Source organism: Haliotis cracherodii, unplaced genomic scaffold, assembly GCF_022045235.1.
Source record: "Haliotis cracherodii isolate W230 unplaced genomic scaffold, xgHalCrac1.p SCAF_18, whole genome shotgun sequence".
Lineage (NCBI taxonomy): Eukaryota > Metazoa > Mollusca > Gastropoda > Lepetellida > Haliotidae > Haliotis > Haliotis cracherodii.
Window position 1 is genome coordinate 19419353 of NW_027266273.1, and position 24535 is coordinate 19443887.

At 44.1% G+C, this 24535-nt stretch overlaps 1 protein-coding gene across 1 annotated transcript in view; it reads left to right on the forward strand.

Annotated features, from left to right (window-relative positions):
* Positions 1-24535, forward strand: part of LOC139465531 (angiotensin-converting enzyme-like) — a 52535-nt gene that overhangs the window by 20011 nt on the left and 7989 nt on the right. The window contains exons 2-16 of the mRNA XM_071247248.1: positions 3335-3496; positions 3799-3886; positions 5604-5747; positions 6752-6943; positions 7110-7207; positions 7475-7647; positions 8277-8401; positions 9602-9700; positions 9855-9999; positions 13148-13246; positions 14067-14189; positions 14416-14668; positions 19322-19546; positions 23496-23657; positions 24117-24204. Of these exons, the coding sequence (XP_071103349.1) occupies positions 3335-3496; positions 3799-3886; positions 5604-5747; positions 6752-6943; positions 7110-7207; positions 7475-7647; positions 8277-8401; positions 9602-9700; positions 9855-9999; positions 13148-13246; positions 14067-14189; positions 14416-14668; positions 19322-19546; positions 23496-23657; positions 24117-24204 (2176 nt within the window). The remainder of the gene's footprint in view (positions 1-3334; positions 3497-3798; positions 3887-5603; positions 5748-6751; positions 6944-7109; positions 7208-7474; positions 7648-8276; positions 8402-9601; positions 9701-9854; positions 10000-13147; positions 13247-14066; positions 14190-14415; positions 14669-19321; positions 19547-23495; positions 23658-24116; positions 24205-24535) is intronic.

Consider the following 24535-nt stretch of genomic DNA (forward strand, 5'->3'; position numbering starts at 1 on the left):
ATAAAACTGATGTTTAACCGATGTTACCATGTCAGCCTAGGACGACGCTGATGAAACGTAGGTGAAACGGCTAAATGATGATGTCAAACCTTATACAAGCGTGCAGCGTTATTCATCTATCACATGAGATAAGAGGGAATGTAAGTTATACACGTGGACGAGTGGTTACTCCAGTGTCAACAAGTACTGTCTGTACAGCAAGAGGAGCGACCAGCTCGTGATGGTGCTGTTGAGGAGAGTCAATGGGTGCCCGTGTTGACACAGCCGTCGTCCAACCTCTACCTGTGTTATATCACATTTATATCCACATAACATGTTAGGTATACATTGCCTTAACCTATATTATAAGTTGTAGGCTTATCACGAGGAAAGTATGGCTTCCCTCAGTGTGGCCGCATTTTAATATCGTAGTTAGAATCCCACAGCGAATTTAATGTTGATCGGTGTCCAGTTCACACCTACACGAGTTGGGGAAAGAATGTCTACACTTATCACAACAAGCTAAGAAAGCCACATTTAGTCTTTTAAGGTTTATGAAGTGTTATAAGCTCAATGTAAATACGTTCTTGTTCGACGGAATGATCGCTCCTATCCTAATCTACCCTTTGAAGTTTGGGGATATCAACACATAACGTGCATTGAAAGAGCACAGTTATAGTTTTGTAAATAAATTGTAGGCATTTCTAGTTATACAAGCAATGATGCTGTACTCGGTGAATTAAGAAGGTACTCGTTGTATCTATTGGTGTAATGAAATGTCTATCCTACTAGATAAAAGTGTTGCCCATGCCATGTCATAGGTACCCAAGACGCTGTTCTAAGGTGTTGCTTTCACTAACGCCGGAACCAAAAACAGGTCGGATTTGTTAGAAATATTTTATTTGAACATGGGTATGGATTCGTTTGGTTGAACCAGGGTGTTGGAAGCCATCATATATGTTTAATTTCTTTTTTGCATCGATTAAAGATTTATCACGTCAAAATTGGATTTTTAATCTACTTGGTGAAGTACAATTAAAATTTTATGAACAGTGTAATTATATGCTACAGACAGAACAGTATCTAGTAATATTAAGAGCCAGTTATTGAAGAAAAGCTAAAGTAGATTTCGTTGTGGAAATCTTTATTTACGTATTGAGTAAATATTTTGTATGAAGTAGGATTATTTTTATTTTGTAAACATTTTGCTTAAAGGAAGTTATCGAAGATGAAGAACATTTTCTGTTGATCTGTCCTTTGAATGAGAATTTGAGGAGTCAGTATTTTAACGTTGTGAAAGTACATTTTAACGTTATCAATATCATGACAATCAACATGCATGGAAACTAGGTGCATACAGAGTTTTAGAGTGTCTATTAATTTCTCATGCCGCCCTGCATATACCACACACTATATCTCCACACCTAGACATGGAACTACACTGAACTGAAACTGAAAGGACAGGAGAACATTCACACAAACAAGTATAACAAACATGGTGAGAGTCTGTAGGAATTTGGCCCTACCTTACACTGAAGTTATAAAACGTAAACCAACGAAATGTGTTCGAAATAAACGTCTGTTTCAGCGAATTGATACTCGGGTGGATTAAATGGTTATACGAATGCAAACCCTTCTTGCACCTTACAAGCAGTTTGAGATTTATGTTCAGAAGCGTGCTCGAATGTCATTTGAGGAACACTTACCCATTGCCTAGGGTACTTATGTGTCTCTATTAGCATTGGCTTGAATGCGGCGCACTATAGATTTCCCTTTATTATGTCTCCACCTCTACCTGGACTTCAAACAGTTGAAGCTGGCGATGGGGTAGCCTAGTGGTTTAAGCATCCGCTCGTCACGCCGAAGACCCGGGTTCGATTCCCCACATTGGTACAATGTGTGAAGCCCATTTCTGGTGTCCCCGTCGTGATATTGCTGGAATATTGCTAAAAGCGGCGTAAAACTATACTCACTCACTCTGAACGGATGAAGCAATTCTGTCATTAAACAATTCTGAGATGAAGGTTCTTATACAACAGTGATGTATTATTGCTCCCGCTGACTAAAACACGTTTTCCGAGTCATGTTAAGATGTTGGTATTCTTGATGGACGACAGTTGGCAAACAGGTCTTCAGCACTCCACGCACTTCCTCCATCATAGGATACCAGCAAAGTCTAACATCCACTCACACAGAGCTCTTCCCGTGGTTCACCTTCAAAGACCGATTAAATCATTCCAGAAATGTTATGGTAGACACTAAGAGGAATTTACTAAATGCGACACGCAGCTTGTCAACAAGGAGGGCGATGCTATCCCGTACCATGCCCTTTACATGGAGTGTTCACACCTCCTTAATCGCTGACGCGTACTGCAAATTGTGTGTGTGGCGGGTGCTACCGGTTGAGCAGGGCATGCTTACTCTTTTCTCCAACACCGGGGACCCGTGAAGATTCCGGGGTAGAATAGGTCTTCGGCAACCCATGCTTGCCGTAAAAGGCGACTATGCTTGTCGTAAAAGGCGACTAACGGGATCGGGTGGTCAGGCTCGCTGACTTGGTTGATGCATGTCATCGATCCCAATGGCGTGGATGGATGCTCATGATATTAATCACTGGATTGTCTGGTCCAGACTCGATTATTTACAGACTGCCGCCATATAGATGGAATATTGCTGAGTGCGGCGTTAAATAACAAACCAACCAACCAAATCCAACACTGGGTGTCATCACTGGAGCACCTTTAGAATACAGTACCACAACTTCTCACTTTGCTTTCGTAAACTAGCGCTTGCTCTAAAATGCGCCGCCGCAGGCTATAATTAGTAAACAAATACTCAAAACTCTCAACACCGCAGGGCGTATTCAATGACATTGCGTGTAGAGATGATAGCTCACTGGGAGGAGCTTATGCACACTCGATGACCCCTGACGTCACATGGCATTGTTTCGCCGGTGTGACTGGCAAAAAAATGCTACAAATTACGTCATAGGGTATGATCACGTGTTTGAAAAGTTTGTGTGTATTCTAAAGGTAGGCCTCATCACTGATTCTCAGTGATCCATTAATATGATTTTCATGGCTATTTTGATTTTTACGTCCTATTGAATCTGTTTCGGTAGATATTCGTATTAATACTGCCATGCTTATTGGGGTCATAATGAACTAAGTGTGAAGCTCAATCCTTACAGGACATTAGTGGGGTTTGTTCATGCTCAAAATAGAGAGACCTATTAACTAGACAGCTCATCCGAAATAATACTTTAATTGACAGATTGTTTTCTGGCGTTCACTTTTTGAATTTAAACTTAGTCTAGCACGACTCGGTTTAACCAGTGTTGTATCTCTGATTTCAGGTGGCTACCAACCTCGAAGAGGCCGCGTTTACCAAACAGTCAGCTAAGAATGCCTCCATGTTTGAATGGTGGAACTACCAGAACGCCACTCTGCAGAGGATGTTTGCTAGCATCGCAGACATCGGCACCGCCGCGATGCCGGACGAGACCAAACTAGAGAGGGTGAGGACAACTATATGCACTGAAACCCCGTTAACTCGAAGTAATAATGAGCTTCGAATTATCCAGTGTTACAGACCAGTTTGTTTTATTGTTTAATTCCGCTCTCAGCAATTCTTCATTTATATATGTATCCATATAATCGAGTCTGGAGCAGACAATCCAGTGATTGATATTTTGAGCTACGATCCAACGATCCAAATGATACTTAAGATGGAACATACAAACATCGCTAAAGTGTTATAGGAGTTGACCATGTCTACTACATTGCCAGCAGTAATGGAATACAATGGCTTTGTTTTCAGCTGAACAACGTGCTATCTGAGATGGAGGAGATCTACAGCACGGGCAAGGTGTGCGTGAAGGAGGATCAGTGTCTCGAGCTGGAGCCAGGTTTGTTTGTTTATTTGTTTGTTTGTTTGTTAAACGCCCGACTTAGCAATATTCCAGCTATATGACGACGACCTGTAAATAACCGAGTCTGGACCAGGCAATCCTGTGATCGATATAGCGAGCAACGATCTACGCTATCGGGATACGAGGACGCGCAATCAACCAAATCGCTGAGCCTAACAACCAGCCTGGTTGCCGTTGTACAAAATAACCTTAGAACTACGACCAGTGTTAGTCTATGTTAAGGTATGACCTTAGCGCTAAGATCGATTTGTACAACGGCACACATAACCTCAGAACTACGACCAACGTAAGTCTATGTTAAGGCATGACCTTAGCGCTAAGATCGATTTGTACAACGGCGCACATAACCTCAGAACTACGACCAACGTATGTCTATGTTAAGGTATGACCTTAGCGCTAAGATCGATTTGTACAACGGCACACTTATCCAATTTTGTCTCTAACAACCAGCAATATTCTAACCCAGATCATTACGGGGCACAGTATGGGCATCAGGTTAACACATGATACGATACGATACTAGGGTACAAGTGGGCCATTCTCAACATACTAAAGCTATATATCTGCACACGCTATAGGGCAGAGGCATGCCGTTATAGAATAAGGGTCACTCGGCTTCATGGTCACTCGACACCCAAGAGTTAAGTATGCTAACACACACTAACCTAAGAAGCAGGTATCTTACATACATACTCACTATAACACTTAAAGAAGGGGGCACGGCTGGCCCAGTCGTCTAAGGCGCCGTGATTCGTCGTGCGTCCCTTGGACACGCCAGAAACTTATGGTTGTGGGTTCGAATCCCGGTTCGCCGCGATTATGTTTCTAGGTTTGTCAGCACCATACCCGTGCTCGTGGGTTTCACTGAAGTTGTAAACGTCTGAGACCTACATCACTTCAGGCTATCCCCCCACATTAAGCTGACACGCCGTGATATAACTGGAATAATGTTAAAAGCGGCATTAAAACCCAACTCACACACACACTTAAAGAACATACACATTTGGAAGGTTGTGTGTGCAATACCCACAGCTATGACAGATGAACCACAGATATATTAAAACATCGAGTCTGCTTAACTTCTGTTGTGAGGTATTCAACATACCATTTAGAAAGTTGGCATACTGCACACAGTAATATTGGGATCAAGTACACATAGTCTCAGACTGTACTGGAGCGCCTCCGTGGTCTAGTGGTGGGGCCTCCGCCCGGAGAGCGAAAGGTCCGGGGTTCGATTTCAAAAGACGTTAAAAGATGGTTACGCTCGGCATTAAGGAGCTAAAACAAGGACTTGTCGGCTCTGAGTCAGTATACTTTGTCTGAGTTCGGTATTCATGTTATTTGCAGCATGGTATCTCAGTGGGCTAGCACTATAGAATCGGCAATAGTCCGGATTCGTACAAGCAGGCACACACACACACATACACTTGCATGTACGTCGCTATATAAGTGCAAACATTTTGGACTCGGCGTTAAACCCCATTTCATTTCACCTCACCTCATATTGTACTGCACCATCCCTCGATAGATCGCACACAATTTACAAGAGGTGGGGTGTACTTCTCAACACAGGGTAAAGGGCATATATACACAGTGCACTATTTGACGGAGCATGCAATGACGTGATGCTCTATGGTACACGGGTAATCTGTCCCCGGAAGGAGATAACATTATGTGTCATGTCGTTCTGCAGGAATCACTCGCTTGATGGCTACGTCACGTGACTACTGGGAACTGACAAAGACCTGGCGCGGATGGAGGGAACAGACGGGGAACAAGATGAAGGACCTGTATGCTGAGTTTGTTGTCCTAAGCAACGAGGCTATCAGGGCAAACGGTACATACAGTCGAACCTCACTATTTCGAACTCCTTTGTAACGAATACATCTATATCTCGAACCAATTCGCTGACCCCTCTGATAATTCATGTCTCATAATTAGAACTTTTTAATACCGGATTAGTAGTTAAATTCATTTACCATATCAACTGGAATGGCTTGAGGATCGTGAGGTAAAATGTTTGTTGTGTTTGATATAGTGGATATCATCCAAATGACAAATTTAATTGGACAGGATAGCATTTCTTCACTTATATTCTCAGTTATTTGTCAAAATTACACGACATGAAGGAAGTCGTGTTCTGGGTCCTATACACCTCTTATTGTCGGCTTTATACTCAAAATTGAATGAAAACTAACCCCACGTTAATTTGTGGCGAATAACCGCACGAAGTGTATTTATACTTCAGAAATAAACGATGAGAGGGAGGTTTTTTTTATCTTGCAATAAAACACTGCAGGGAGAATAAGTACTGATGGGCGCATTATTGCATAATAACCAACGACCACAAGTCGTTTATTTCTTTTATGAGATCTCGACAGCCTCTTCAAGGGTTTTAATAATATATACAAGCTTTAAATTTATATTTGGACGTGTTTAAATAACGATAACTCACTGGATACAATCCGAACTCGTCAAAAAGTGAAAACACTTTTTTATGTACAGGGTGTTAAGTTTGGTATTTACCCAATCAGCTTACAATTTTCACGTCGATTATCTGTACCTTTTCTCCCAATACCGATTATCATATCTCGCCCACTCTGGGATGCGATCGTTCGGCCATTGTGTTTATCTGCGTTGCCAAGCTACATCTACGGGGAACAACTCATTAGACATTACCCTTCTAAAAAATAACGTCGTCCAATTTACGACGTCAAGATACGACCGCATGTTCGAATCTTCAGAAATGACGTCATGATGGAACAATGTTTCACCGTGAAATACCACGCTTCGTTCTTCATTGTTCCCAGCGATTAATCGCGTAGCTATCTTACATTACAGGATACAACGATACTGGTGCATACTGGCAGTCGTGGTACGAGAGCGACACTTTCGCCCAGGACGTGGAGAAGCTGTTCCTGCAGCTGGAGCCGCTGTACATACAGCTGCACGCCTACACCAGGAGGAAGCTGAAGGAGGTGTATGGGGAGCAGATCTTCCCCAAGGAAGGACACATTCCAGCACAACTACTGGGTAGGTGTCACCCTATCATTTTGTTCCAAGGCGTAGATATACCAGACAAGGGCATTTTTGATACACAATAAACACATATGGATATTCAAGCCCATCTGCTGGGTAGGCGTTAACAAATATTTTCTTATCATTGTCGATTTGAGTAGAATGGTGTCCTGTCTTCCAGGCAACATGTGGGCCCAGTCGTGGGGCAACCTCCTCGACATTCTCCAGCCTTTCAAGGACAAGGAGAGCGTTGACGTCACCCCACAGATGAAGGCACAGGTAAGGTACCCAGGGGGGGAGGGGGGGGATAAGTCAGGATGTTTAGGGAGCGAGTGAGTAGTTTTCTGCGCTGTTTCCAGCAATAATCCAGCCACATCATGACTGGGGGACACCGACTATACGCTTCGCACATTGTATCCATTTTTGGACATTCGACGTGACGAACCAACGCTGTAACCTTTAGGCTACACCATCTCTTTTGCATGTGTTATAGGGCTTTTGAGCGTAATTGCGTATCACAGATGTTGTTCTCGTGGATTGTTTCAGAACTATACTGCACTGAGGATGTTTCACACCGCGGACGACTTCTTCCAATCACTCGGTATGAAGCCTATGCCCCAGCCATTCTGGGATCTCTCCATGATAGAGAAGCCTAAAGATGGCCGCCCAGTCGTCTGCCACGCGTCTGCCTGGGATTTCTACAATGGCAGGGACTTCCGGTGAGTGTTAATAGATTTTCAGTGCAGCCAATACTAGTACGGACTTCCGTCTGGTTTCATAATATACGTAATCTCCTGGAACAACTCTTGCGTGGACTAACGTTGTGTGCAAATAATTCTGTATGTTAGCTTGGGATGCCCTTATGGTGTCGATATAATCGCTTACATCATTCCTGGTGTCTGTTTACTTCTTTAGTAATCTTTGAAGAGACTTTCTGTTGATATCAAAGGACATGTTTTAATTTCCTTTAGGCAACAGGAATTGCTTTTTTTAATTGTTCTGCACATACTAGACATGCACTTCCTGAAGATTCCGGGTTAGAATAGGTCTTCAGCAACCCATGCTTGCCGTAAAAGGCGACAATGCTTGCCGTAAAAGGCGACTAACAGGACCGGGTGGTCAGGCTCGCTGACTTTGTTAATGCATGTCATCGATCCCAATTGTGTGGACTGATGCTCATGATATAATCACTGGAATGTCTGCTCCAGACTCGATTATTTACAGACCGCCATCATATAGCTGGAATATTGCTGAGTGCGGCGTTAAACAACAAACCAAACCAAAACATGCACTTCAAGATAATAGGTGTGAGAACAGAGTGAAACCCTGTTGCAATGATGTTGTGTAGGGTGAAGCAGTGTACGGACATCACCATGCAGGACCTGATCACCACCCACCACGAGATGGGACACATCGAGTACTTCCTCCAGTACATGCACCAGCCTGTTGTGTTCAGAGCGGGAGCTAATCCAGGTAACGCTTTATAATAGAAGTGAATGCTTCTTGTTATACAACGTGTAAGCAATATTGCAGCTAATATGCAGACATCAGCACACAGTCAGAATAAAATGTACTGACAATATAAATGAAAACGACAAAACCCTTTCTATAATCGTAAGCAGAGTCTACTGTACGATCCCAACCATGTGCTTATGATTCACTATCAAATAATAATGATACCGGGTGTTCGCGAAAAGGTGAACGTATCCTGCTCCGCCGATGGCCAATAATAGCGTGAACATTACATAAAACACCAGTCAATTATCCCAGAAAAAACCCATGAAAACCGGTTATATTAAACGCAGAGTATATTTATTGTAGAGTAGGTTCAGTATATTTTGCCAGACACGTTGATTAGTTTCAGTAATACAATAATAATTTGTTTATAAGCTCTTTAACAGAGATTCTACGGAATTTCGATGCGTGCGTGCCAAGTTTTGAAAATGTTTTCTGTGTTCGATTAATAAAGTTTCAAAGCAAACGTGCACTAGCAGAGAGTGTGTAATTTCCGTAATGGATAAGTCCTTTATGATCATTTCTGATGAAGTCTGTACAATCCGATAATAATACTATGTTTGTTAACTTTTTGTAGATAAGCTCCAGAACGTAATGTGGGTGATCTGTATAAGATGTGGAATGTGCACTTTCCATTTTGACAACAATGACCTGCCTGAAGGCGGGACACTTTTAGTAAACTGTTCTTTTGAAATCAAAATATTTGAATACGGCCCATCATTCGTATCGTATATTAATGGGATGTCCATGATGTCTAATGAACATAATCACGTGTAAGCAATATTTGGAAATGTTTGTTTGTTGTTTAACGCCGCACTCAGCAATATTACAGCTATATGACGGCAGTCTGTTAATAATCGAATCTGGACCAGACAATCCAGTGTATGATATCATGAGCCTCGATCCACGTAATTGGGTTTGATTAGTAGAAACTTATACTGTAGATCCATGTTCAATACATAGAAGTGTGAATAATCTTGTTAGCATGATGTTACGAATCTGTAATATCTTGTGGTAAAACCAAAGAAAAAATTCAAATATCAAGAAATTGTCCTTTTTAGTTTGTTGACCTCTAAGACATGCATATGCGTTTTCAAAACTATTGTAAATAGTATTTTTATAGTATTAAAAGGAGGCAAATTTGTGTTTGATTTGCAGGATTCCACGAGGCAGTGGGAGATGTCATGGCGTTATCAGTTGCAACCCCAAAACATTTACAGTCGATTGGCCTTTTGTCTAACGTGGAAGAGGATCGAGGCATGTTATTTATTTGTTGAAGAGGACTTATTTAGTTGTTTCTCGTGTATTTCCTCAAAACAATTCTTTTTAAAATGTCTTTACTGGTAGAACATCCGTTAAAATTACCACAAACGTGTATTATGACTTTATCAACATTGCAACAACGTTGCAGAGAGCGACATCAACTACATGTTGAGCATGGCTCTGGACAAGATCGCCTTCCTCCCGTTCGGCTACCTGATGGATTTATGGAGATGGAGTGTGTTCAGTGGGGAGACGCCACAAAGCTTCTACAACACCAAGTGGTGGGCCCTCAGGTAAGTCATGAGGTGAGGTACAGGTGAGAGACGCCACAGAGCTTCTACAACACCAAGTGATGGGCCAGCAGGTAAGTCATGGGGTGAGGTGCAGGTGAGAGACGCCACAGAGCTTCTACAACACCAAGTGGTGGGCCAGCAGGTAAGTCATGAGGTGAGGTACAGGTGAGAGACGCCACAGAGCTTCTACAACACCAAGTGGTGGGCCCTCAGGTAAGTCATGAGGTGAGGTGCAGGTGAGAGACGCCACAGAGCTTCTACAACACCAAGTGGTGGACCCTCAGGTAAGTCATGGGGTGAAGTGCAGGTGAGAGACGCCACAGAGCTTCTACAACACCAAGTGGTGGGCCCTCAGGTAAGTCATGGGGTGAGGTGCAGGTGAGAGACGCCACAGAGCTTCTACAACACCAAGTGGTGGGCCCTCAGGTAAGTCATGGGGTGAGGTGCAGGTGAGAGACGCCACAGAGCTTCTACAACACCAAGTCGTGGACCCTCAGGTAAGTCATGGGGTGAGGTGCAGGTGAGGTGCAGGTGAGAGACGCCACAGAGCTTCTACAACACCAAGTGGTGGGCCCTCAGGTAAGTCATGGGGTGAGGTGCAGGTGAGAGACGCCACAGAGCTTCTACAACACCAAGTGGTGGGCCCTCAGGTAAGTCATGGGGTGAGGTGCAGGTGAGAGACGCCACAGAGCTTCTACAACACCAAGTGGTGGGCCCTCAGGTAAGTCATGGGGTGAGGTGCAGGTGAGAGACGCCACAGAGCTTCTACAACACCAAGTCGTGGACCCTCAGGTAAGTCATGGGGTGAGGTGCAGGTGAGGTGCAGGTGAGAGACGCCACAGAGCTTCTACAACACCAAGTGGTGGGCCCTCAGGTAAGTCATGGGGTGAGGTGCAGGTGAGAGACGCCACAGAGCTTCTACAACACCAAGTGGTGGGCCCTCAGGTAAGTCATGGGGTGAGGTGCAGGTGAGAGACGCCACAGAGCTTCTACAACACCAAGTGGTGGACCCTCAGGTAAGTCATGGGGTGAGGTGCAGGTGAGGTGCAGGTGAGAGACGCCACAGAGCTTCTACAACACCAAGTGGTGGACCCTCAGGTAAGTCATGGGGTGAGGTGCAGGTGAGAGACGCCACAGAGCTTCTACAACACCAAGTGGTGGACCCTCAGGTAAGTCATGGGGTGAGGTACAGGTGAGGTGCAGGTGAGAGACGCCACAGAGCTTCTACAACACCAAGTGGTGGGCCCTCAGGTAAGTCATGGGGTGAGGTGCAGGTGAGAGACGCCACAGAGCTTCTACAACACCAAGTGGTGGACCCTCAGGTAAGTCATGGGGTGAGGTGCAGGTGAGAGACGCCACAGAGCTTCTACAACACCAAGTGGTGGGCCCTCAGGTAAGTCATGAGGTTAGGTGCAGGTGAGAGACGCCACAGAGCTTCTACAACACCAAGTGGTGGGCCCTCAGGTAAGTCATGGGGTGAGGTGCAGGTGAGAGACGCCACAGAGCTTCTACAACACCAAGTGGTGGACCCTCAGGTAAGTCATGGGGTGAGGTGCAGGTGAGGTGCAGGTGAGAGACGCCACAGAGCTTCTACAACACCAAGTGGTGGGCCCTCAGGTAAGTCATGAGGTGAGGTACAGGTGAGAGACGCCACAGAGCTTCTACAACACCAAGTGGTGGGCCCTCAGGTAAGTCATGAGGTGAGGTACAGGTGAGAGACGCCACAGAGCTTCTACAACACCAAGTGGTGGGCCTTCAGGTAAGTCATGGGGTGAGGTGCAGGTGAGAGACGCCACAGAGCTTCTACAACACCAAGTGGTGGGCCCTCAGGTAAGTCATGAGGTGAGGTACAGGTGAGAGACGCCACAGAGCTTCTACAACACCAAGTGGTGGGCCCTCAGGTAAGTCATGAGGTGAGGTACAGGTGAGAGACGCCACAGAGCTTCTACAACACCAAGTGGTGGGCCCTCAGGTAAGTCATGGGGTGAGGTACAGGTGAGAGACGCCACAGAGCTTCTACAACACCAAGTGGTGGGCCCTCAGGTAAGTCATGGGGTGAGGTACAGGTGAGAGACGCCACAGAGCTTCTACAACACCAAGTGGTGGGCCCTCAGGTAAGTCATGAGGTTAGGTGCAGGTGAGGTGCAGGTGAGAGACGCCACAGAGCTTCTACAACACCAAGTGGTGGGCCCTCAGGTAAGTCATGGGGTGAGGTACAGGTGAGAGACGCCTCAGAGCTTCTACAACACCAAGTGGTGGGCCCTCAGGTAAGTCATGGGGTGAGGTGCAGGTGAGGTGCAGGTGAGAGACGCCACAGAGCTTCTACAACACCAAGTGGTGGGCCCTCAGGTAAGTCATGGGGTGAGGTGCAGGTGAGAGACGCCACAGAGCTTCTACAACACCAAGTGGTGGGCCCTCAGGTAAGTCATGGGGTGAGGTGCAGGTGAGAGACGCCACAGAGCTTCTACAACATGTCTTTGGCTCTCTAGTAAGACGGGGAAATACATAAGTGAGAGACGCCACAGAGCCTCTACTACGCCAATTTTGGACCCTAGCGTAAGTCGTGAAGTAAGTTATGAGTAGGAAACGCTACAGAGCTTCTACAATACCAAGTGGTGGGTTCAGGTTTGACACGCCAGGGAGCTAGGAAATCAGGTAAGTCGGGGAGAAGGATGCAGGGTGGAGACGACGCGGAGTGTCTATAGCATCAAGAGCGGGGCCCCCGGGTAAGTCCTGAGGTGAGTTTGGACGCATCAGAGCTTCTACGGTAGGAAGCTGTGAGCCCACAGGGAAGACGAGCGGAAGAACACAAGCTAGAGACGCCAAATACACTAGTAGTCACCACCACCAGGTTGTAGACCATCTGCAGAATGGTAAGTTAGCTTGGGTGTGTGACCAAGTAGTGGGGCTTTTAAAATACAATCAACTGGACCCGGTTGTATCAAACTTTAATGATGCCATTAACTAATGGTACATTAAGCATTTAATGTATCATTTGGGTTTAATGTAGCCATTAGTTAATGAGGCTTTGATACAACCGGGTCCAGGTCGTCAAATATATGACAACAAAGACACCTGGTCCAGCCATTGGAATCGTTTCACATCTGTGACCTCTAGTTCCTGCTGATGTCTTAATGCCCGTTTTCAGATGCCGATACCAGGGTGTATCTCCTCCGGTAGAAAGATCCGAAGATGACTTTGATCCCGGTGCTAAGTACCACATTCCGGCCAACACACCATACATCAGGTGAGAAACAACAGTGTTATATACACCAGGTACTCCATTCGTATTCAACTGTACAATTGTGTTGAACGGCTGGCCCAGTCTCCAATGCACCGCAAATCGAGTTGCGTCCCTTGGATACGTTAGACACCCACGATCGTGTCCCTGTTCGCCCTAGTTATGTTCTTATAGGTTTGTCAACACCATACTTGTAGTCGAGGGTTTTACCAAAGGGTTTTTGTAAAGTACATGACGTTTATACTCACAATACAATACCGGAAGTACATGACGTTTGTAATCACTATTCAAATTGCAAAGTACATTGCCTTGTACTCAATTTACAATTTGTAGTACATCGCCTTCATACTCACTTTACAACTTGTAAAGTACATTGCCTTTATACTCACTTTACAATTTGTAAAGTACATTGACTTTATACTCATTTTAAAATTTGTAAAGTACATTGCCTTTACATTAACCTTACAATTTGTAAAGTACATTGCCTTTATACTCACTTTACAATTTGTAAAGTACATTGCCTTTAATATCACTTTACAATTTGTAAAGTACATTGCCTTTACACTTACTTTACAATTTGTAAAGTACATTGCCTTTATATTCAATATACAATTGGTAAAGTACATTGTCTTTATACTCACTAAAAAATTGGTGAAGTACATTGCCTTTATACTCACTATACAATTTGTAAAGTGCATCACGCTCACACCCATAGGCAATAGGCATAAAACACCGAACTTATACTCATTATACAGAAACAACACGCGTAAAGTCTCTGTCTGTACAATAGGCTAGGTACACCCACTAATTACATATGTTGTTTCAGATACTTCGTGAGTTTCGTCATCCAGTTCCAGTTCCACAAGGCGCTGTGCCAGGCTGCCAATCAAACAGGGCCGATGCACAAGTGCGACATCTATCGGTCAAGGGAAGCTGGCTCTCTCCTCAGGTCGATATTCATCTAAGTATTTTGACAATAATTTCCTTTCTCTTTCAAAACCCTTCGCCGCGTTCATTTATACTTCAGGTATGCGTGTCGAACGTTATGATCAACAGGCATCAGGCAGGTTGATAATAAAGCAAGTTAATTATCCTTTGTTTCCTTTTTTACCAACATTCACCCCATACAATATTCACGTGTCAGAAACTAACGTATAAATATATCTCCCTTTCAGTCGAGTGCTAGAGCTTGGTTCATCTCGGCCATGGCCGGAAGTGATGCAGATCATTACCGGTCAAGACAAGATGGATGCCGGACCGCTCATGGAGTATTTTCAACCGCTCATTGATTGGTTGAAAACTCAAAACGAAGGGCACGAGACAGGCTGGAAGCACATGTGTCCAGAAAAGATCCCAATGCCCAGCTCCACAAGCCCTGTCAGCATATCACTAATGGCTTTACTGGCCTCGCTTCTACTGTCATCATTGTGACTTGCATGATGTTGTCTGGTGTATAACAGGGTGGGCGATACTTACCTCGTGTGTACCCTCATTTTCAAAGGATCGTTGTAATATAACTGTACATAGGCGTTGTAGTTTCCACACTGTTGCATAATCAGGTTTTGTGTGAGCTGAGGAATAAATGGAGGCCTCCAATTGACGATTATTAAACGCAGTCGAACCAGGTCAGCGAAACCAAAGTTGAATAGATTTCAGCTTCTTTGTTCTTTCAATGATGTTTAGGCACATATCGTACTGACACTTCTTTATTCGTATTCCCTATTCGAAACGTCACATTGAAAGAAAAAAGAAGTCGAAATAAAGTAAGTGACCTCTGTCTTCACTGATAAAACAACTTCTAAAGTGACACTTAAAGATATTGTTCAAGGTCACGTGTTGCCTCAATACAACAGTTGGGCAGATGTAAATATGTCAACATCTGAATTGTGTCACGTCTACTTTGTTCGGGCTCAGTTTCTTTTCGTGCACAAACGCATAAAATGAATACACTACTGCTTTGAAACTTTTATTCAATAGCAATTCAACACAATCCACACTCACAACAGATCTACTTTCGGCCATGGAATAACACTTCACGCAGTTAGAGACGACCAGCATGGTTGAATAACATTATTCCCACTCTGTTTAGTTTCTGAATGTGAAGTTTGAGTGATATGGTTTCATCCTTGACACACACGACACATTGTCCTGTCTTTGGTTATTGTAATGAAAGAATTACGTATAAACTCATCCAACAGTGTGGTACTTTACTCTCGTTCCAAAATGCGCACAAAAGTTTGTTTTCCTGGGTTAAAAACAATGCTGTGGTTGTATATTTGATCTGTGTATAGTTGCTGGGTCGTCACATTGTCCGGCTGCATGCTACCAGTACATGTTACATTTTTCTGTGAATTTAATGATAACATGATGATGTCTTTATACATGGCATCCGCCATGGTGTAATATTATGTACAACGATGTTTTAGCTGTTTCATTTCCACGCTTAATTAACACGTTACACCTCTTTGGGATATGCAGAAGTAGCGTTGTGTCTGACTTCGTGATGTAGATGGGCTTTTCTCAAGCTGATGCAGTTGTGTGGATGCAGGATGCTAGTCCATCCATGTTATTCCTGTACAGTAGTACGTTTGTATTTTTGTATAAAACAAATTAAAGCAAATATTAAGATACACTTTGTTACTTTTGTATCAAGATAAAATGTATTTCCAGAGCGTGAGCAATGTTCTGAAGCAGATGATATATTTTTACCTTGTATTTAATGTCTAATGTTAACGTCGTGCTTTACGACTGAGAACATAATAGTAATTTTAAATATTTTACAAGCGTTCGCGTTGAACATAGGTCACCACTTCCAGTGTTTGCTCTGGATACACATGTTTAAAGCTGCATCAAGGGTTGGGGGGAGTGGGTGCTCTAACTGGGTCACACCCACAAGTCGTAACAATTCGAGAGAAATGTGGAGACTTTATCTGATACAGATTCTAGACGTTAGGATGTATATACGGTTATCAATGCCGTGTGGCTTAATGTTCGAATTCCAAACATTTATGCATTGTCACTTTCATAGGATGAAGTATGTTTGGGAATTACGGACAGGTCATTGTTCTGAACAGAATTCACAGTCCTAATTTGTTGTGCATCAGGCTTGTGGTCGATGCATGCATTACAGCTTAAAAGTATACATACTACCGACACAAAATAAGGGAACGAATGGTTGGAATGTAGCTATGGTTGAGGTGTGCATTTACACTACCGTGACGTCGCATCTGAGCATCTAATCACAATGACTTTCACATTATGCACGGACAGCACGTGATGCAAGTGCACACAGGAGTCAAACTACGCGCTTATAAGGGAACTCACAATCGCTAGTGCAATTGTACTAAGCACCCACTTAAAAATGCCTCCGAGACGGTACCACAATAACAAATACAATGTCGAATAGTGGGTATGATAGAGGAGGGGATGTAAACATCCCAAGTTTTTGGCAAATCAAAAAGTGTACTTTATCGACAAGGGACAAGTACCGTCAAACGGGTGAGGTTGCAAGGACACCTGGGGGTGGCAGGCCTAGACAATCGACACCTAGACAAGATCATCCCGTTACCATAATTGCACTACGCAATAGATTCAAATCTGCTCGCCTGAAAGCAAGGCGTCCTGTGAATGGTGTGGCTCAAACAGCTTTCCATAGGCGGCGAAGATTGGGATGGGCTAATCATCACCAGGGACAGGCTGTGCGCCAATGACGTTACACGATGTTTACAGAAGAATCAAGGTTTTACCTCCGATTCATCGATAACAGAAAAAATTGTTGGCGACGTAGCGGCGAGCGGTATGCCAGGGCAACAATTTTTGACTATGATCGTTATGGTGGCGGTTGTGTCATGGTGTGGGTCGGTATCACACATGACAGAACTGATTTGGTTATTGTGAATGGACATTTGACTGTCCAGCGATATGTGGACAAAATTTTGCGTCCTGTCGTTGTTCCATTCCCTGAAATTTTGAACTGCAAGATGATAATGCCAGGTCGTCGCCGATTATCTCCGACGAGAAGGCGTACGGACATTGGACTTCCCGCTGAGTTACCTTGACGCGTCTCCAATAGAGCATCTGTGGGATGTTCTCGAGCGGAAGGCGTACGGACATTGGACTGCCCGCTGTATTCCATTGACACGTCTCCAATTGAGCATCTGTGGGATGATCTCGGGTGGAAGGCGTACGGACATTGGACTGCCCGCTAAGCTCCATTGACACGTCTCCAATAGAGCATCTGTGGGATGATCTCGGGCGGAAGGCGTACGGACACTGGACTGCGCGCTAAGTTCCATTGACACGTCTCCAATAGAGCATCTGTGGGATGATCTCGAGCGGAAGGCGTACGGACATTGGACTTCCCGCTGAGTTACCTTGACGCGTCTCCAATTGAGCATCTGTGGGATGATCTTGGGCGGAAGGCGTACGGACATTGGACTTCCCGCTAAGCTCCATTGACACGTCTCCAATTGAGCATCTGTGGGATGATCTTGGGCGGACGGCGTACGGACATTGGACTTCCCGCTGAGTTACCTTGACACGTCTCCAATTGAGCATCTGTGGGATGATCTCGGGCGGAAGGCGTACGGACATTGGACTTCCCGCTAAACTCCATTGACACGTCTCCAATAGAGCATCTGTGGGATGATCTCGGGCGGAAGGCGTACGGACATTGGACTTCCCGCTAAGCTCCATTGACACGTCTCCAATTGAGCATATATGGGATGATCTCGAGCGGAAGGCGTACGGGCATTGGACTGCCCGCTAAGCTCCATTGACACGTCTCCAATTGAGCATCTGTGGGATGATCTCGGGCGGAAGGCGTACGGGCATTGGACTGCCCGCTAAGCTCCATTGACACGTCTCCAATAGAGCATCTGTGGGATGATCTCGGGCGGAAGGCGTACGGACATTGGACTGCCCGCTAAGCTCCATTGACGCGTCTCCAATTGAGCATCTGTGGGATGATCTCCGGCGGAAGGCGTACGGACATTGGACTTCCCGCTAAGCTCCATTGACACGTCTCCAATTGAGCATCTGTGGGATGATCTTGGGCGGAAGGCGTACGGACATTGGACTTCCCGCTGAGTTACCTTGACACGTCTCCAATTGAGCATCTGTGGGATGATCTCGGGTGGAAGGCGTACGGACATTGGACTTCCCGCTAAGCTCCATTGACACGTCTCCAATAGAGCATCTGTGGGATGATCTCGGGCGGAAGGCGTACGGACATTGGACTTCCCGCTAAGCTCCATTGACACGTCTCCAATTGAGCATATATGGGATGATCTCGAGCGGAAGGCGTACGGGCATTTGACTGCCCGCTAAGCTCCATTGACACGTCTCCAATTGAGCATCTGTGGGATGATCTCGGGCGGAAGGCGTACGGGCATTGGACTGCCCGCTAAGCTCCATTGACACGTCTCCAATAGAGCATCTGTGGGATGATCTCCGGCGGAAGGCGTACGGACATCGGACTGCCCGCTGAGTTCATTTGACACGTCTCCAAAAGAGCATCATTGGGATGATCTCGGGCGGAAGGCGTACGCCAGAGAAACAAGAACCACCCCAACGTGGCCCAGCTTAGGGGAGCTCTTTAGGCGGAATGGCGGCCAATATCAAGGGCCACTCTACGCAAGTTTCTCAACAGTATCCATCTGGATGTGCATGCTTCGCCCAACATTGTGGACACACCAGATGGTGATCTTCACGCCCGAAATTAAGCCATACATATTCACACCTTCACCATCATTTCATCAGATTCCTCGTCCTCTGTCGGTAGTACATATAGTAGTATAGATCAACAAACTGTTACAGCCGACGGCGTGAGGCGTTGATCAATCATCAACCAGTGATCTCCCATAGCAGAAACGATTATCTAAAGACCACGTAAAACCACATTGACTCACCGGCTAGATTGAAATCAGAAGAGACCTTATGTCAGGAATACTTCCAAACGTATACTACTCAGAGGAAAGTAGTTCATGTTTGGTCCTGGTATTGTGTGTCGTTTGGAGGTTGTTTACCTACAGGTGACGTCAGTGTACACACTCCTACCTGCTTCTATCAATCCCCGCTCAGTCTACCTGCGGCCGCACACTCGGAGACATGCGTACACACCTCTGTCTCGCGCTATTTAGCGCCGTCACGGTGTTGTTAACCAGTGGTCAACTGATCACTGACCTGGATCAGGCAAGGCAGTTCTTGAACGAGCAGGATGCCGAGAGTGCCCGCGTGTATTACAAGTCATCGGTCATGGCATGGGAATATTACACGAATATCACAGAAGAAAACAGAAATGCCATGGTAAGACCCTAATACATCTTTTGATCACATACAAACTCAAGGTGTATTAATGAATTGTTCACCGAACGTTTTTAATATTTATGACTTTGAGGAAAAAATAATTTTTATTCAAAATTTCCATTTCAAATTCTTCCTTGTATTTAATGCTCTGTAAACACGTTACGGTGACAATGTTGCGTCTTGTTATTTTAACTCCCGATTTGAAGAATAAAGGAGATGAAATTCATATTAAGTAGATTTGGTTGGTTGGTTGTTTAACGCCGCACTCACCACCATACCAGCTATATGACGGCTGTCTAAATAATCGAGTCTGGACCAGACAATTCGCTGAATGACATCACCAACATCAATCCACGAAATTGGGATAGATGACATGAATCAACCAAGTCAGCGAGCCTGACCATCCGATCCCGTTAGTCGCCTCTTACGACAAGCACAGTCGCCTTTAACGGCAAGCTTGGGTTGCTGAAGACCTATTCTACCCCGGATCTTCACCGGTCTCATAAGCAGAACTTGCCTAAGAGAGCGACTATTGTTTTACACTGCTTTCAGCAATTCGACCTAAATTACAACAAGAACACCAGGACTGACCGTCATACATTGTGGCTTTGTGGGCTTTGTCGAACCTGAGCCTTCATTCTTTCGTCTTACCCCAATATTCTCAAGACAGCAAGTGACAAGTAGTCTATTGTATGCACAGATCGAAGATCGATCAATATGTAATTTGATAAACTACATGCCATCTTAATTACTATTAAATTTCAGTTTTCAATAATATTGTATAATAACGTTTACTTTGGATTCTGCTTTGAGCACAGATTTGTTTTAAAATGTCGCTTTTATTAATGAGAAAAATATTATTTATCATCCCAAACTAGAAGATATCGTTTGTGTGAGATCAAGCAATAGCACCGCCATGATGTTGGAATATGTCGGAAAGAGGCGTAAAGTCATACTCACTCACTCACTCTACGACCTCAATCACTGGCCGAGTCTCATATTTCGTATGTTTGAGAATCAGTAACATCCACAACGGTAGCTCGTTGATAAATAAAAAAACGATTATCCCAATATATTTTAAAAACACCTTCGATCGAGAATTATATTAATTTTCATGTTTTGTAGTCTCAATGTAAATATACATTATAAAATAATTTCACTCAGTAAATGCAACTTAACATTCATGCCTATTGCCACCTTCTTCTTGTGTTGCATGACATGTTATGATGTGTGAGATGACAGTTGTTTACACGACATACCTTCCGCAATGATATACCCGACTTTACACGAAACGTTGTCAGAGGATATGTTCATATTTACATATTTACACTGACATCGGATACCGATTAGAAGTGGACATGCCGGTATTCAGCTCACACCGTATGAAAGTGGATATTTTCGTGTTTACATGACACTATGTTCATTGAATATATTGGCATTAGGGCGTATGTGTGCGTGCGGTGACACTGGTTCTCCACGGCCTTAGGATCTGGTCAACATTGTAAACTGCTCGTACGCATAGTTTACAAGTCCGTTGTTAAGTGAATCGGGTGTGTGCTCAGTTACGTCCGTGCCATGGCCACAACCACCCACCCACCCTCCCCCTCCCCCTCCCCCGACCTGTTTAGTTATCCCTCAAGACCAGCACAATTTGCAGGGAACTTTTTCGAAATCGGACCTCCAGCGGGTACAATTTGCAACGGACATCCGTCAAGCGTGAATTTTATAGCGACTAAATAACTCATCATGTTTGGCAACACAGTTTGTTTGTTTGTTTGTTTGTTGTTCAACGCCGCACTCAGCAACATTCCAGCTATATGACGACGGTCTGTAAATAATCGATTCTGGAACAGACAATCCAGTCATTGATATCATGAGCATCGATCCACGCAATTGGGATCGATGACATGTATCAACCAAGTCAGCGAGCCTGATCACCCAATCCCGTTAGTCGCCTCTTACGATAAGCATAGTCGCCTTTTACAGCAAGCATGGGTTGCTGTAGACCTATTCTACCGCGGATCTTCACGGGTCTTGTCAACATTGGAACAATGATACGTGCACGTGACTCAGCTTACCTTTGTTCATATTCTGATTTTACCGTCCTTGATTTTGGAGAAACACTATTCTGGATACAAACGTCAAAACGAAAGCAATAACAGGTGGGACCCATGTCAAGTGAAACATGAATGTATTTCTTATTCTATTCAATGTCTTGTACGTGTATTACAAGACGCCTTGGCTCGACAGAAACGTGCTGAAAACAGGCTGCATCGTACAATGACATCATGATAATATAATCTCAAGTTGTCAGTTTGTTTAATTGTGAGTGAGTGAAAGCGCGTCGTGTGTGAGACGTTTACTCGTTTCATAACACCTGTTGTCATTGTAAGTGTATACAATGAATGCACTTCTACATGAATAAGGAGCAACTTGGCGACTATTTCGTTTGGTCATGACAAAAAATGACCCATTTCTGATGGTGGCTAAGGACGAAACAAATAAGAAATGGTTATTCGATGGTCACATCAGACCCTAATTCTGATTGGTTAGTTGGTTTGTTGTTTTACGCCGCACTCCAGCTGTATGACGGCGGTCTGTAAATAATCGAGTCTGGACCAGACAACCCAGTGATTGATATCATGAACATCGATCCACGCAATTGGGATCGAGGACATGCATCAACCAAGTCAGCGAGCCTGACCACCTGATCCCGCTAGTCGCCTTTTACGACAAGCATGGTCGCCTTGAAACGTGATGATAATTATTATGCTTATACCGATCTGTACTTATTATTTTATTGTACCGACTTGATTCAAGCAGCAGGAAAAATCGAAGGGGTCTGTCACATTCATTGAGTCGTTTACACTTTCTGAGGTGAAAGTGTTACAACGATAACGCTGACCAAATTGTTTTGTATGTTTTAGACAGTTGATTTGTACATACCACACGCATTCCCAACCCACGAGACTAAGGGGTTATTGTTAAAATTAATTTTCTCCATAACATTTTGTATCACTGTCAGCATGTTAAATTATTCTCATCTTTTAGAAGAAAAACTTTTTGATTAAAGAAATAATTACAAATCTCGAGGTCATTGACAATGGGAACATATTTTACAAAACTTAATCATTATACATACACAGTTTGAATCCCGAGATGAAACCATATGTGGGGAAAATTTGTTTTGTTTGTTTGTTTGTTTAACGCCGCACTCGGCAATATTCCAGCTATATGACGGCGGTCTGTAAATAATCGAGTCTGGACCAGACAATCCAGTGTTGATATCATTAGCACCGATGCGTGCAATTGGGATCGATGACATGCATTAACCAAGTCAGCGAGCCTGACCACCCGATCCCGTTAGTCGCCTCTTACGACAAGCAAGAGGAGAAAAGTAGATTTGTTTCAATGTGGCTTTTAAAGACAATAACTTGTAGCGAGTGGCTGAGTATGGTTGACGTTGCCCTTAGTATACTTCTATCGATATCACAGTAGGGACACCATGGGTGCATGTATAGTGTATAGTGTATACGTGTTATAAAAGTAACCCTATGAACATCGACATCCTCAGTAATATTGTAAACGCCTAATTTATCCTACAAACAAAAACATCGCATGTTACAAATACATTTGTTAGGTATTGTAGTTTCTAGTTGATTCAATAGAGAAAAACGCCCATGAATCTGTTTCGTCGGATGATCGACTTGCTCTTCTCTAGCGGTGACGTCGACATTACCTTACACAACACGTTCCTTACTGACACAGCACCTCGCTTTTCTCACCCGTGAGGACCTCTTACGAAACGCGTTGTGGGCTAGCATACTTTTGAGTGTTTGTGTTCCCCTCATACATCAAACAATATGGAATAACGTCATTCTCTATGCCGCCGCATGTACCACGCACTCTTGTATAATGTATTGATGCACGTTATGTTCTATCCGTACAGGTCGCTTCCGATCTGATGATGGCAGAGTTCACAAAGGAAAGTGGGAGGAACGCTTCCATGTTTGACTGGAAGAACTTTCAGGATGAAACCATGCGGAGACGATTTTCAATATTGGCCGACATCGGCACGGCTGCTATGCCTGACAAGACGAAGCTGAAACGGGTAAGAGTCATCGTATATCAGCCAGTGCAGTTTGGTGCACGTGTTGTGTGGTGTGGTGTGTGGTGGGGTGGGGTGTGGGGTGTGGGGTGTGGGGTGTGGGATCGGGTGTGTGGTCGGATGTGTGGTGGGATTAGGGATGGATGTGTATCCTAAGTGTAAAGATATTACAAAAGCTGTAACGAAATAATTTTTTCAACAAACAACCATAGAAAACGTATTTGTATACGTCTTTGAGATCACACAATGTGCCCCCATTTTAAAAGTAGGAAACTTGAACACCTCTTCCTCGGATTGGCAAGGATATAGCGATCATTTAAGATTTTACAGATGCCAACTTATTGGTTAAGGAATCAAAGAAAACGTTCTCGGACTTCCATTCCTTTAGAAGAAAAATATATTCCTCTCACTGACGGGCAGATGCTGGCATACAGGTATCCCATGCTTCTCTGCTGTTTTCAGCTGAAGGATGTTCTGTCTGAGATGGAGGAGATCTACAGCAAAGGCAAGGTGTGCATGAAGGACGATGAATGTCTCGACCTTGAACCGGGTAAGCTGTTAATTCCGTGTATTCTAGTCATAGCCATATCGGATGCTCCTTTTGATACTTAACTCTCAACTTTTAACAGATTTCATACAATGAATCAAAACAATAAATCAACGAATTAGTTTTGATACTGGAATCAAGCCATCCCGTGTACAATGATGAGATGGTCATCTGGTTTCGTTGATATGAAATGTACATTTCAGTTACAGTTTGAATATTTGTATTATTTCAATAAATAAAAGCGACAAAACATTACCATAACTATAAACAGATGTACCCAAATCAGAGTCCATTGCACCATTCCGACTATTTCATAAGCATCTGCTTATTGATT